Here is a 14,105-nt window from a genome sequence, read left to right on the forward strand (position 1 = left end):
ATCAATTAAATAGATTTTAAAAATTAATTTTGATTTTTTTTAAGTGGATTTGAATTATATTGCATGTAAAAGTGAGTTTTTCATCAAATTGGACAGAAGCAATATACAAGAAAATGGAAAAAAGGTTTCTAGTTTTTCCTTTCCTTCTCTGTGCTTCTGGTAGTGGAGGAAAACTGTTGTTGGAGTCATCATATTTTTGTTTACATTTCATTCCCTTGTAGGAAACACATGGTAAAACTTTGGTTGTTAAAACACCTTAAGTTAATATAGCTTCATATGATGCAACACAATTTTGTGGAAAAAAATATGTAGTGCAACATGTGGTGTTTAATGCCATAATGTCATTTAGTTATCGTTGCTAACTCAGGTAAGTTTGAAATCTATGGTTGTATTTTTGTGCTTGAAAGTGACTTGTGTTATCTTTATTATACAACAACAACAACCAAGTCTTATCCCACTAAGTGGGGTTGGCTGTGTTATCTTTATTATATCTAGCAAAATGAAAAAAACAGAAAGAAACAAGATATTTTGAACAGAAGATACATGGAGCCTTGAGGGTGCCAGTTAGATTATACGATACTTAGTTCACAGTGGTCTTAAGACTTGTTGTGAAGGTCTTGGTTCAAAACTCGCCTTCGTGAAAGGAAGTGAGGGCTTGAGGATTTTCACTATATATTGTCTAAAAAAAGAAGATACATGGAACCTTGAATTTATAACCACAAAATTACCAAAGGTTTCATTATGAGAGTTTTCCATTACTTGTTTTCTTGATTTTTCCTCAATGTCTTAAACATGACATTTTTCTATGTTTGAGACAGTCCTGCCATTCAGGAAAATAGGGTAGCTACTGTGCAATGCTTATCTGGTACTGGCTCATTGAGAGTTGGAGGCGAGTTTCTGGCAAGGCATTACCATGAAGTATGGCCTATCTCCTCAGCGTTGTTTATATGCTATTAATTTTCAAGACTAAACTTGTTCCATGTTCTCCAGCGCACAATTTACATTCCACAACCAACTTGGGGAAATCATACAAAAGTTTTTACATTAGCTGGTCTATCTGTGAAGACCTACCGCTACTATGATCCTGCAACAAGAGGATTGGACTTTGACGGTGCAAAATCTCTCCTTATCGCAAATTCACTTAGTATCAATTTTTGTTCATTTCTAGCGACTGTATTTAGCATTTTCACCATTCAGATCTTGTGGCCTTCTTTCTTGTAATACAGGTTTATTAGCAGATCTAAGTGTAGCTCCTCCTGGAGCCATTGTGCTTCTTCATGCATGTGCACATAATCCTACTGGAGTCGATCCAACACTCGATCAATATGAGCAGATCCGGCTTCTAATAAGGTCAAAGGGCTTGCTTCCCTTCTTTGACAGTGCTTATCAGGTAAATCAGTACACCAGCCTTATTTTGTTCAGCAAGAACTTTTGAGTCCAGACATGCAGCATGTCACCGTTGTAATATTTGATTGTGATAAAAATACAGCGCCAATTTCTCTAATCTGCCCCGAGTATGTTCTATAAAATTTCTTCAGTGGACTGTTAGTTAGTGGTTCCATCTAACTCCAATGCATTCTCCATCATTACAGGGGTTTGCAAGTGGAAATCTGGATGCTGATGCACAATCTGTTAGGTTGTTTGTTGCTGATGGTGGCGAATGCCTCACAGCTCAAAGTTATGCAAAGAACATGGGTCTCTATGGGGAACGCGTTGGGGCACTAAGTATTGTAAGAATTTTTCATTTACTTCAGATCTTCATACCTAGCTGTTGATTAGAATTTTTCATTAGTGTTTCAGACTACTACTAAAATTTAAAGTGTAGAACCAATTCTTTCTAGATCCATGGTAGCAACACTAATAACCTTATCCATGCATGTAGCCACTGACTGCCCTTTCTTGTATTCTCGTCTTGCTTTGAAGTTACTGTCTATCCACCGATGACTGACAAATCTATCAGACGAGTGCCACCATCTACCTTCAAGCCTTCGAGCTTGGCGATTTTCTCCAATTCTTCAGCGATTTTCTCCATCTGCAACCACACTATCCCAACTTCCCAATGAGTGTGACAGTAGAGCATGTCAAGTAGCTCCAAGCCTCTAGAGATCTTATTTGAGCGTCCAACATTATTTTCTAACGAATATTGCCTTCTCAGTTGACCTCTTGACTCTTTGATTATCTGCAACTTTTTCCAACCTCTCCAATCGAATATCTCACTATCTTGCAATCTGTAGTTGCACCATTAGTAGTAAGAGTATGACCTGTTTAATTAAATTGTTCGTGTGACCTTACATTATCCTCATGACCAATTTAATCAAATCTCTTGGATTCGACCCATTTAAACCCATGTTGTGTGCACTGTACAGGCTACAATTTTTGACCCTTTTGACCTGAATTTAAACTGGTTATGCTTAGATTAACATTCGTGGGGTGTCATGATTTGTTTACAACAAAATGACCCGAACTGCTAACCCTACCCTTAACAATTTGCACATTCGTTTCACAAGAGAGTATGTTCAGTATCGTCATTCAACTGTCATGATGATCACATTAGTTTAGAAAAAAACTGACAGAAATACGGATTTGAATGAGATTCTTCCATTATAGATACAGAACTAGTTTTCAGATGAGTGCAAGCAGTGAACAAATTTCCAAGGTGATGGGTTGGACTTTTTTCCTAATATTTTGATTTGTGACTTCCAATTATATGCAACAAAGAATAAAATAACAAACCATGCTACCTAGTGTTTCAATTTTATCAATCATGGTTCTATTAATTTGCTTGTTACTAAGCCATCGTTTTCTTATTCAATCTTTTAGGTCTGCAAATCTGCTGATGTGGCTGTTAGGGTTGTAAGCCAGCTGAAACTCGTGATTAGGCCCATGTATTCTAATCCTCCTATTCACGGTGCTTCCATTGTGGCAACTATTTTAGAAGACAGGTAATTTATCATGGTTATTCTGTTAAGAATTGTTTATCTGCTTATTTTTTAGCTCCTTAAAATACAGAATTCTGAAATTTTTGTTCTTGAAATTGGGCATTTTTCTGACAAGTCAGTTCATAATAGATAGCTTGCAATATGCTATATCTTGCGTATTTGCCCTTTATTTCTTCTTCTTTGACAGTACTAATGGGGAAATTATTAAAGTTAAGTACTCTAGGTAGGCTCCTCTATCTATATTTATTAATCAATATAAAATCATAAGGTCCCTATTATGGTCTTGACATTAGATCCCTATGTTCATAACACTCACACTCAAGTTATAAATATATTGTGGAGATTCAACTTGTCACCAACATATTCAATTTTAGGAACCTTTGAAGGTAAATTCTTGACATCAAGGTTGTGTGGTATTATGACCTAACTTATTTATCTAAAGAGCTCACATGCCGCTAAGGCCATCGCCATATGTTCAACTCCAACACTTGACCGGTCTGAAGTGTCTACCTTTTTTTTCCTCTTGGCAATTAGATTAAATGTGGAGTGTCTTTCTATGAAGAACATGTGCAATCAGAATTAATGTACTTTATAATTTGAAGATGATGTCTATCTTAAAGTAGGATTTCTAAAAATGAAATGCTAGATCTTGTCATTGTGAAGTACTCAATTCTCACATACTTCTCTTTATTAGTTAGCGACTCGCCTTGTCATGGTACCTATTTGTTATTAGTTTGTGTCCCTAGCATGATTTTCTCAAGAATTTTAAGTATAAATGTTATCTAGCGATGTTAATGGCTTCCCATAACAAGCGCCATCAATACCAACGAAGTATTTACAATCCTCCAAATTTTTGGTTGGAAAGTGTTGATGGAAGCTAATCCTTCTGTTGATTGTTTTATCACCGGTGATGATGATATGGGCTATATAGGAAGGATACATCTTTCGACTATAAAATAAGGTAAAATATTGAATGACTTGTTATGCTTCTAACCATGCCAAACCGCTAAAGGGCAAAGATATTAAAAACTAAATCCTGAAAGTTACTTCTTTCTTTTAAAAATAAAAAATAAATCTGCCACCTCAGCGACCCCCTAAAATTGACCTCACGGATATGGAGGGAGATAAATTTAAGTACATAGGTAGGAAACACATGGTGGGGTGAATTGTAGGTCATGAGTTCCCATGAGATTCGACCACCTAGTTATTGCACCAGAAATATCATGGGTCCACTATCTGTTAAAAACTAAATCCTGAAAGTTGCTTCTTTCTTTAGCTTGCATGCTAGATCAACCTCCTCCGGGGTAAGAAACCTTGGATGCTACTCTATACAAACCTTCATGGTAAGATAAGATATTGTTAACGTTGAGCTGATAAAAGTGCTAATGAAAATATTCGTCGAGGTGAGAGAGAGGGCATCTAAAGTAATCTTGTCCACGGTGAAAAAGTTGTTAAGATAGTCTTAGATGCCAAGACATCTTGTGTTGATCTATAAGATCATTACAAGAGCCTTTAGAGTGTAAATCCACTTCTAACTCACAATAGATCTAATCTATTGGAGAACATCATCTCTTTTATTATGGCCGAGTATCAACTCAAATCTGATACATGTTACTCCTTAGCATTTTATATTATTAACATTTAGGTCCTTTGGTTAATAACATTAGTTAACTTTGACCTATTCTTTTGTTTTCAGAGAAATGTACAAGGAATGGACGATTGAGTTAAAAGCTATGGCTGATAGGATAATCAACATGCGTCAACTACTTTTTGAGGCATTGCGTACCAGAGGTATGTTATTAGTGTGCAATTCTCTCAGATTCATTAACCGTTTCGTTAAGGATTATTTTTTCCTTCCAGTTTTCCAAATTTTTCTGAAGTAAAATTAAATATCCGTGAAATTCTGTTTCAGTAGGATTTTTCAAGAAAATGGTTTCAATTGAAATTAAAAAGTATTGAAAACTATTGCATCTTTGTGGAAACACAATCTTCATTTCATGGAGTAGTCTCAAAGCCAGGGAATATTTTTTATTTTTATACTTTTACCCAGTGCGATAGAATATTTGATTTTCCATGTTTTCTTTTTTCAAAGAACCAAATGCACAGAATTTTCTGAACATGGATACTTAGTGGGTTGCTGCCTCACTCATCCATTACTTGATGTCAAGTAAATCCAATATATGGATCGAGTGGAACGCATTTAAAAATTATTACATTGAAGAAAAAAAAAGTTACCATCCTATTTAAGATCGAGTGGCAAATCCCCCCATCCACTTAAATAACCTCTCCTTTCATCATGCTCTGATACCTATTAAGTATTGTTAAAATTGAATTGAATCGAATTAATCGAAATCAAACAAATTAATTTTTTTTTAACTAATTGAATTGGTAAAAATTTTGATATGGATTTTCAAGTATTATGAGATAGTTATCAATTAGTTAGGGATTTATAAGTTTATTTACTTAGAAATTTATCAATTTTTTATGTTAATTTATTCGATTTAATCAAATAAGAGATTTTAAAATTGAATCGAACCAAATTACTGATATAACTGTATCTTTTTAGAAAAAAAATTGAAATTTCAAAATAATCGAATTGAATTTTTAAATTTGATAGGTTTGTTTTTTTTGGTTTAATCGAAATTTTACTCACCCCTACTAATGCCATATGATTTGGAAAACAAACTAGAGAGCTATTATACATTCTTGCTTATAAACTAATATACTTATGATATCTTACAACATTCATGTCCTTCCTTTTTCATGGTTCAAAGGAAATAGCAGCTGTTTGTTTCTTCTTAAACTGTAAATTACCTTCTTTTTGTCATAATCCAGGGACACCCGGCGACTAGGAGTCACATTATCAAGCAGATTGGGATGTTCACTTTCACTGGGTTAAATAGGGAGCAAGTGGCTTTCATGACCAAGGAGTATCATATTTACATGACTTCTGATGGGTAACCTACTTATCTCGCCTCTTGATTTTCCTATGTCCTACTCTAGTCTGGATTGCAAAGGGTTATCGTCTTCACCTTTGTCGTATTTATATTTCATCACCTCTGATGATGCAGTCGGATAGTTGGTCGGATAGTCATAAATTGTGTTAACTCCTCTGCGTAGCAATTTAACTCCTCTACTATACAATTTTACTCTTCTATTACTGTTGTTGCAGGAGGATCAGCATGGCTGGCTTGCGCGCCAAAACAGTTCCTCATCTTGCTGATGCAATTCATGCTGCAGTTTCTAGATTCAGTGAGTGGTGTCTGTTGAGATTTCACTTCGGATCGTGCGGAAGTTAAGTTTATTCCTTAGGATTCAACTTATTCGTAGCTCGCTCGTTAACTCTGAATAATAAAAAACGCTTAGATCTATGCTTGCAAGATTTAATTTGCTTTGCAGACATAGTTCTATGGATTTCATGTAAACTCATGCATTATTATTCTATGCGGCATCGACATTTTTCGAGTTCAGATTTGTTTGCAGCTAAATTTTGTATTACCACTTTAACTATGATCTTGTTCTAGTAGCAAGCAGCTCTGGGGCATAGTTGAGTTGGTTAGTGCAGGACAGACTTGTTAAAGTGGGTAAAGATTGAATCCCCGTACAGATGATCATGGGGCTGACCGCGTGGGTCGCTAGGATGACGAATTTCATTTTTTTTGTTGAAATTCTAATAGCAAGCAGCATTTTGTGGTTTAGAGGTTTCTCAAGTGCTATAGTATGTGATATTTGTTTAAAAAATTTTGAATCATAAATATCCACCTCAACCGAAACATTCCTTATGATCGATCGGTTGCTATCTTGAGACTGAACTTATCTTGACGCCCAACTTGATTGCAACCATCAGGAACATCACAGCGAATGAACTCGGGTCATCACTCAACTGTTTAAGAAAGACTTCTGGAATGGAAATAAGACACTCTTTTCCTCCCAATTCTTCCTCTTTATTCCTTCAAAAAGAAACAATGAATCTTATTCTCTTCTTTCGCTCCTTTTTTCCTTCCCCTACTTCCCTTCTATATGTACTTTTAAGATAAAGAACAGTCAAATGCACGAAATTTCCATAACAAAAAAGATCAGACTATATTTAATCTATTGTACACAATCTTTCCTTACATTGCAAGAAACGATTTTCGCGATTTGAATTTGTAACTACTAAGTCATGCGGCAACAATTTTATCGTTACACCATTCACTAATTTATACCTTCTAACAAAATAGTCTCTATATGAAACATATTATTGTGTTCACATAAGGCCACCATTTTTTCCTTCCCCCTTCTCCTTGTCATACTTCTCGTCTACCGAATTATACCTACCTTTAACATAAAGAATAGTCAGGTGCACAAAATTTCCATCGACGTGGAAAAAAATCAAATTATATTGAGTCTATTGTACACAATCTTTCCATACATTGTAAAAAACTATTTCCGTGATTCAAATCCATGACCACTAGATCCCATGACAACAACTTTATTATTGCGTCATTTGCTTATTTATACCTTCAAACAAAATACATAAGGCTACCACTGTTTACAATGTACTCAGTGATAACTATGAATGACCCCAAATTTAGGGGTCCAAAAGCCTAATATACGTAAATTTTTCGCGTAACCAAATTCATGTGCATCCCTAAACAATGGTCAATGTAGTATAAATGTACTATCGACAATCGAGTAAAAGCTTTGTTGTGCCTTTCACTAAACTTGAGCCTCAACATGCTGACACTTAGTTGCTGAAAAAGAACTCTTGATGTTTGCCCTTTGACATGCTGCTGCAGAGTGTTTGCTGGGTGAGCGTGGGTTTTGCACTATAACAAGCAAGGGATTGAACGATTTTCGATTGTTCGAATAAGGACTTGAAGTTGGCTGCAGAATTAAGCTTCTGTTACTCGTGGCCATTGACGAGATGATTAATTTGGAGGAATAGAATAAGAAAGTAAACAAAAGAGTTGAGATGTTACAAAGAAGAAACTAAAGTTAGTAATCTGCATCACTCACCACGCCGACATGCCATTCTTGAGATACCAAATTGTTGAACTCAGAAGCATCCATTTCCTGCAATGTTTCAGTTAACATAAGGAATAACCTCGATGAATTGCATGCTAAGAACAATGATTTTAACACTGGAAGAATCAGAGATAAGTTTCCGATCTGTTTTTTTCCGACTTGCACACTTTTTGGATAGGGAACCATAAGGCAGTTAACCTGGTACAAAGCTCGCTCGGGTACTCCAGACAAGAATTGGTACATGCATACTGCTGTGACACTGGATATCCTTATTATTTAGGCTAGGATTCTTATTTAGGTTATTGAATCTGGAGATCATCCTGTTCAATGTTTTTCGGTTCCTAGACATAGTAACTGAGGTTAACCATGGTCAATTATAGCAAACCTAACTTATATATAGTTATGATCTCTAGTGCAGGATATAATGCAAGTAGAAGATGTCTTTATTGTGTAAGCAAAGAAAACCATAAATAATTTAATCGAAATGAGATTTGCGTAACATGAAATATGCTTCCTTAGGATTATCAGGTTAAGTATAAACACTCACTAACTAATAACAAGAAATAGGAGTTGCAGAAGTGCAACTTACTATGCTATATACAGGGGGCACTCTCATCTCCCATTTGGACTTTGAGGTAGGCATCACAGAGAAGTGCGGCGATACTTCTTGCGTCCTAAAAGTCCACCTGCAAAGTGAGCAAAATCATATATAATTGTGATAAAGATAAATAGGCAACTCTCACTCCCAACTTGTCGCTTAGATATGTGAGAAAAAGATGAATCAAAATAGGTTTGGATTAGAAACAGGTTTCTTCCTGCAACCTACCCAATGTACAGGAAGATGCAAAACTGAGCCCATTCCCGTACCAGCAAACGGAACCAATAGTTATCCAAAGTCTCATCAACATTCAAATAAATCTGAAGTTAAGAGATGTATTGTTTGTCAAAAGTCCACAAAATGTGATAAACAACTTTCACTACGACGTGCTTACCATAACTTCTACCAATGCTACAAACTGCATTGCAGCTTGAAATTTCCTGGCGGAGACAGATGAAACGAATGAAACACAGTTTAAAACAAAATAAAAAATCACGTATATGCTCGGAGGTGTAATATGTACTTGAACATTGTGAACTTTGTATGCAACGCATTGTGCATTGTATCTTCATCCTCTATGTAACTCAGTTGTTCTCGCAGAATTCCCATATTCTGAGAGATATGGTGGAAGATCATGTAGAACGACAAGGAATAATTCAGCAGAAGGAATACCTGCATTGGGTTGAAAAACTCTTGAATACATATTTGAATTAACAGTGACTTAAGTTTTTTGTAGAAGATTTGGGAGGACCAAAGATGCTTAACTGTAAAATAAGGCACAGCAGCCTTGTAACCAACAAGGGTGAGGTAGAGTATAGATCCCAAAGCAGCAGTTTTACGTCGTTCGCGTACTGAAAGCCGCTCATATATGATGCAATAACCGTGAGAGATGAGCATAAATGACACAAAAGAGGCTGTTTGAAAGAGTATTCCAGTTACATACACCCCAAAAGACATCCACAATGAGCATATCTGACGGTTTATGCAAGAATACCTGACAAAAACACCCAAACAGTGATACTTAATATCTACAATGAATACATAATTCATAACCTTTCTTAACTCGTAGTTCTAGCATTATGTTCACAATATCAATACAGATACTACAGAAAAGGAAGTACCGAAACATGATAGGGTATACAAGGTACGATTCAACATAAAATCTTGCCATCGGAACTCACCAAAATAAAAATGAAAGCCCTAGCTGTAAAGACTTTGTAACAGGGACAGAAGCCAACATCCACTGTAGATGGTTTGTCTGCCCTAACAAATTACATACATGCCAGAATAAATCAGAACTACAAGGAAGCATCTATAATCGAAGAAGAAAATTACCTAATCAGATGTTTACAGAATCGACGATTGCAAAACACTCAAACAGAAACACCAGATGAACACTATGAAAATGAAGAGGTTAAAAGGAAACGGTTCACACAAGAAAGACTGGAATTCAAATGCTTGATAGAAAGACCTATTTTGTTCTAGGCAAAAATCAAATCTTTGGCAACTCTGCATCTTCCAGTGCACAGTAAATCGCAACCAAGGAGGGAAAAAGAAAATTACCTAATCAGATGTTTACAGAATCCGCACAGTATGAACACTATAATCGGTTCACACAAGAAGAAAATTACCTAATCAGATGTTTACAGAATCCGCACAGAGTTTACATAATCGAAGAAGAAAATTACCTAATCAGATGTTTACAGAATCGACGATTGCAAAACACTCAAACAGAAACACCAGATGAACACTATGAAAATGAAGACGTTATAGAAAACGGTTCACACAAGAAAAACTGGAATTCAAATGCTTGATAGAAAGACCTATTTTGTTCTACGCAAAAATCCAATCTTTGGCAACTCTGCATCTTCCAATGCACAGTAAATCGCAACCAAAGAGGGGAAAAGGGCATCAGAATCCGCACAGAGTTTCAAAGCAACAGTCGAAGAACTAAAAGCCGAAGCTCTAGATGCCAGAAACGCGAGCGGACCTGGAAAAACCTGTTCCTCCAGGTGTTGACGGTCCAGGTGAAGGCGGAGACGGCCCAAATCACCAGAAACGCGAGGTAGATCGAAGGGAGCGGCCTGTACGATTCGTCCAGCGACGGCGATCCGAACAGGAAGCGATCTGGAGGAGGAGGAGGGAGCGAAGCATCTCCCATTTCAATTTCAGCCGGAGAAGGCGACACAAACAGAGGCGTTATAAATAGGCGGGGGGGCTTCCACGTACCGCCGAAACGATATATCCTCGTGCGTAACGTAACGGTCTGGCGTCATGTGAGTCAAGTCACACCTGTTTGTAACAAACGGAGACATATTTTCCTACCGGTAACACTCATCAGTTCCGGCATTAAATTATTGTTATATCGTAACGCGGAGAGAAAAAACCGTCAACAAAAGTATATAACAAATATATCAGAGGTGAGAGATTGTAACGTGATATATTCATGATAGTAACGTGCATGTATCATTTCCGATTTCCACGTGGCGAGGGAGTAGATTTGCATGATCCAACGTACCCTCTAATTGTGTTGCATGACATCCCTTTGAGCCATTAAACATCCATTTGAGCCTTTGAACAATGATATACACTATGAAAAAATGAGCAATGATATACAAATGAAAAAAATATGATATATTAACATATAGTGGATTTTATATCCATGCAGTGAAACCCATTGTCATATAGTTAAATGTATCATATTAATTTTATGCTGTATTTTTTCATGTTGCATATCATTTCTTCATCCCTTTATGTCGTGTTTACTTTAAAAGAATAGATTGGAAGTTTAGCTCGAGATGACTTAAAAGGGTAAAAATAAAAAAAACATCTTAAATTATGTAAATCGTATGTCATTTAAAAAAAATTAAAAAAACATCTCATCAAATATTTCATTGTAAAATTATCTTTACTTTCAATACTATTGTAATAATTATGACTAACTATTAAAATATATAACAATTACTTAGTAACTGCCACAACAACGTTATTTCTTACTTTAAATATTATTATAGCAATTATGACTATCTTCTATAACATGTATATAGCAACTACTCTATGTAACACTTAATATAATATTATAACAATTAGTAAGTAGTTATTATAATTATATAACAATTATAATTATTTTAAAATAATTTTGATAATATTTAAATAATTTCCACCAAATTAATAAAAAAATATTTCGATTAAAATAAAATAATCAATTCTTCACTATAACGGTGTTGAAATAAGAGATATTCTCAAAATAAAACATAGGATAGAACACATTTTTGATTTTTTTTTTCTCCTGATTTACATAATTTAAGATGTTCTTTTAACTATTGATCATTTTTTTACCGTTAATCATTTTTTACTGTTAATCATTTCCCCTCTTCTATAAACTCTTAAAATGCGAGTAAGTTTAGTCGATGATAGAAATATCTAAAAATCTCTATCCGATTCAAACTTTTAGAATTTTAAAAAATTAATGATCAATCTTGTTTACTAATTCCACTAGTTATAATATATTCTTGAGAAAATGTTAAAAATTAAAAAAAAATCTTGTTTCTAGATTCTTTTTCAAAAATTCAAGTCAAAGTCATGCCCATTCCTTAATTAATTAATTATTTGGGAATGGTCATGATGCTGCCTACTGACTCCAACCTAACATGAGACTTTGAATGGAACAGCTGTTAGGGTTTGAGATTTTGGTCGGATAATGAGCATTAGGTGAACCAACTCAAACCACGTAATTAATTATATTTAGGAAGAAATAATATTTACTAGGAATGGAGTGTTTAATTGCAATTAATTAAGCTTAAGGGTAATTAATATTTTATTTCTACACTTAACAAGGAACCGAACTGTTATTAGGACGGTAAAAAGTTCATGAACAAATTTAATGTTCAATTTAATAAAAATTTATTTATATTCGTTGAATATACACAATCAATTAAATAAACAAATTTAAATAGATAAATATTCAACGTTAATATTTATAAATAATATTGATGAACAATATTTGTAAATTATATTTATTAATAAAATCTTTATCAACATGCTTAATAAAGAAAAATTTTTTAAAATGAATAAATAAATTTATATTATCAAACTCAATAACCAACCCAACAAATTTAAAATGTAAAAATTTTAAATAATCAAACAAATTTAAATTGAATACTAAATAACATCTAAACGAATCAAACTCAAATAAAACTTGAACTAAATTCAAGCTCATTAAAAAAAATCAAACCAAACTAAAACAATCATTTCAAACACTTGATTCATTTTAAATTCAACTTGACTTGGTTATCTTATCAAACAACTTGAACATCATAATATTTGAATCGGCTTGACTTGTTTACAACAATGGTCATACATGCATTATTATGATTTATCTATCTATGTTGTGTGAAGTGGGGGAATCAAAATTCTTTTTCAAATAGAGCACCAAAAATATATAGTAATTTTTAATAAAAATAAAATTGATAAAACTAAAAAAAAAACAACAAATTCTTTCATGATCTGATTCTCCTAAGATTGCTAGGGTTGAACTAACATACAGGCAAACTGAGCATCACTCTTACGAAAGAATTGAAATCTAGAGTAGATAGATAGATAACAAACTGCATCAATATACACTATTGACGAAGTATAAAGAGTCATTTTATGGTTGAGCATATCTAGTGACCTTTGTAGAGTAAATAGTTGAGCTATGCTTCAGCATTCTGGCTTTCCTCTAGCTCGGCACTTAGTATTCGATGGAGGAGGATATCGACTGTGCGGTTCCTCGAGGAGGTCACACTACAAGATGATGACCAAATAATGTTTTAGTTGGCATTCTATCAAGCAAGCATATATCATGCCACAGATACAGGCTGATATTTACCCGGTAAGCCGTCTTCTTCCCTTCCTTTTGGGCGCATCCTGTTTTAAAAGGAAAATGTATCGAGTTAAACAATTTAAAGGAAAGAAGTTAACGAATGCTAAGTAAAGACTCCTTAACATCTGGTTAGTATGTCATCGATATCTTCTCAAAGCACCAATCATTTAGTTGAGATTTGCAAGACCATAGAAGATTTTCCATGGTGATTCCATTTATTCAATTTGGGGAAGAAGATACAAAATAGTTTGGAAGAGCAGAACATTCATTTGAATATCTAAAGAGCTTCATATTTTGACAAATATAATGTCGCAATACCGTTTCCTCATTAGGTTCATTGGCTGATTCAAGATCCATCTCAGCAAAGAACGCCTCTAATATGAAAGCAACAACCTGAGAAAGCAAACGAAATAAAAGGAAAGTGTTAGATTCCTTCTATTAAAAGTTTCTAGTCTGGATTTAAAACCTTGAGGAAATCTTACAGATGCTGCTTGTTCTTCATATGTCTACATGTCATTCTAGTACTTATTCTGGGGGATAAATCTACCGCCAAAATGTATCGATTCAGGGAAAAGAGACCGAAAGGTGGAGGAGCAGAAAGAAAAGAGAGAGAATAAAAAAAAAAGTCAAAAGTTGTCTCCTTGCTAGTCACCAACACCTCATTTGTGACATTCCCACCACAATCTTCTTTCACATA

General features: G+C 34.6%; 2 protein-coding genes and 1 pseudogene across 2 annotated transcripts in view; 1 reads left to right on the top strand and 2 right to left on the bottom strand.

Moving 5' to 3' along the window:
- Positions 1 to 113: 113 nt before the first annotated feature.
- LOC141823665 (aspartate aminotransferase, cytoplasmic-like) lies at positions 114 to 6,238 on the top strand (annotated as a pseudogene).
- Positions 6,239 to 7,411: 1,173 nt separating this feature from the next.
- LOC141825253 (uncharacterized) lies at positions 7,412 to 10,705 on the bottom strand. The gene is made up of 9 exons (XM_074712637.1): positions 10,535 to 10,705; positions 9,726 to 9,802; positions 9,310 to 9,538; positions 9,068 to 9,216; positions 8,939 to 8,984; positions 8,773 to 8,864; positions 8,536 to 8,632; positions 7,938 to 7,994; positions 7,412 to 7,805 (listed from the first exon to the last, which is right to left on the bottom strand). Exons 1-9 carry the CDS (start codon positions 10,703 to 10,705, stop codon positions 7,638 to 7,640), a joined length of 1,086 nt encoding a protein of 361 aa, XP_074568738.1. The 3' UTR covers positions 7,412 to 7,637.
- A 2,315-nt stretch (positions 10,706 to 13,020) lies between these two features.
- Positions 13,021 to 14,105, bottom strand: part of LOC141824100 (two pore calcium channel protein 1B) — a 40,369-nt gene continuing 39,284 nt past the window's right edge. Inside the window, exons 21-23 of the mRNA XM_074711334.1 lie at positions 13,727 to 13,801; positions 13,415 to 13,452; positions 13,021 to 13,329 (exon numbers count right to left, since the gene is read on the bottom strand). Of these exons, the coding sequence (XP_074567435.1) occupies positions 13,239 to 13,329; positions 13,415 to 13,452; positions 13,727 to 13,801 (204 nt within the window). The 3' untranslated portion in view covers positions 13,021 to 13,238. The remainder of the gene's footprint in view (positions 13,330 to 13,414; positions 13,453 to 13,726; positions 13,802 to 14,105) is intronic.

Source organism: Curcuma longa, chromosome 3 (genome assembly GCF_044706935.1).
Source record: "Curcuma longa cultivar G26 ecotype Majalengka, Jawa Barat chromosome 3, ITB_CL_G26_1.1, whole genome shotgun sequence".
NCBI lineage: Eukaryota > Viridiplantae > Streptophyta > Magnoliopsida > Zingiberales > Zingiberaceae > Curcuma > Curcuma longa.

Excerpts from the sequence above, each read along its gene's own strand:
- LOC141825253 (XM_074712637.1), bottom strand. The coding sequence starts at position 10,705 with ATGGGAGATGCTTCGCTCCCTCCTCCTCCTCCAGATCGCTTCCTGTTC. Across the intron at positions 8,985-9,067 it reads ACAAAGTTCACAATGTTCAA|GAAATTTCAAGCTGCAATGC; the intron begins GTACATATTACA and ends TGTCTCCGCCAG. Across the intron at positions 7,806-7,937 it reads AAGAATGGCATGTCGGCGTG|CCAACTTCAAGTCCTTATTC; the intron begins GTGAGTGATGCA and ends TTAATTCTGCAG.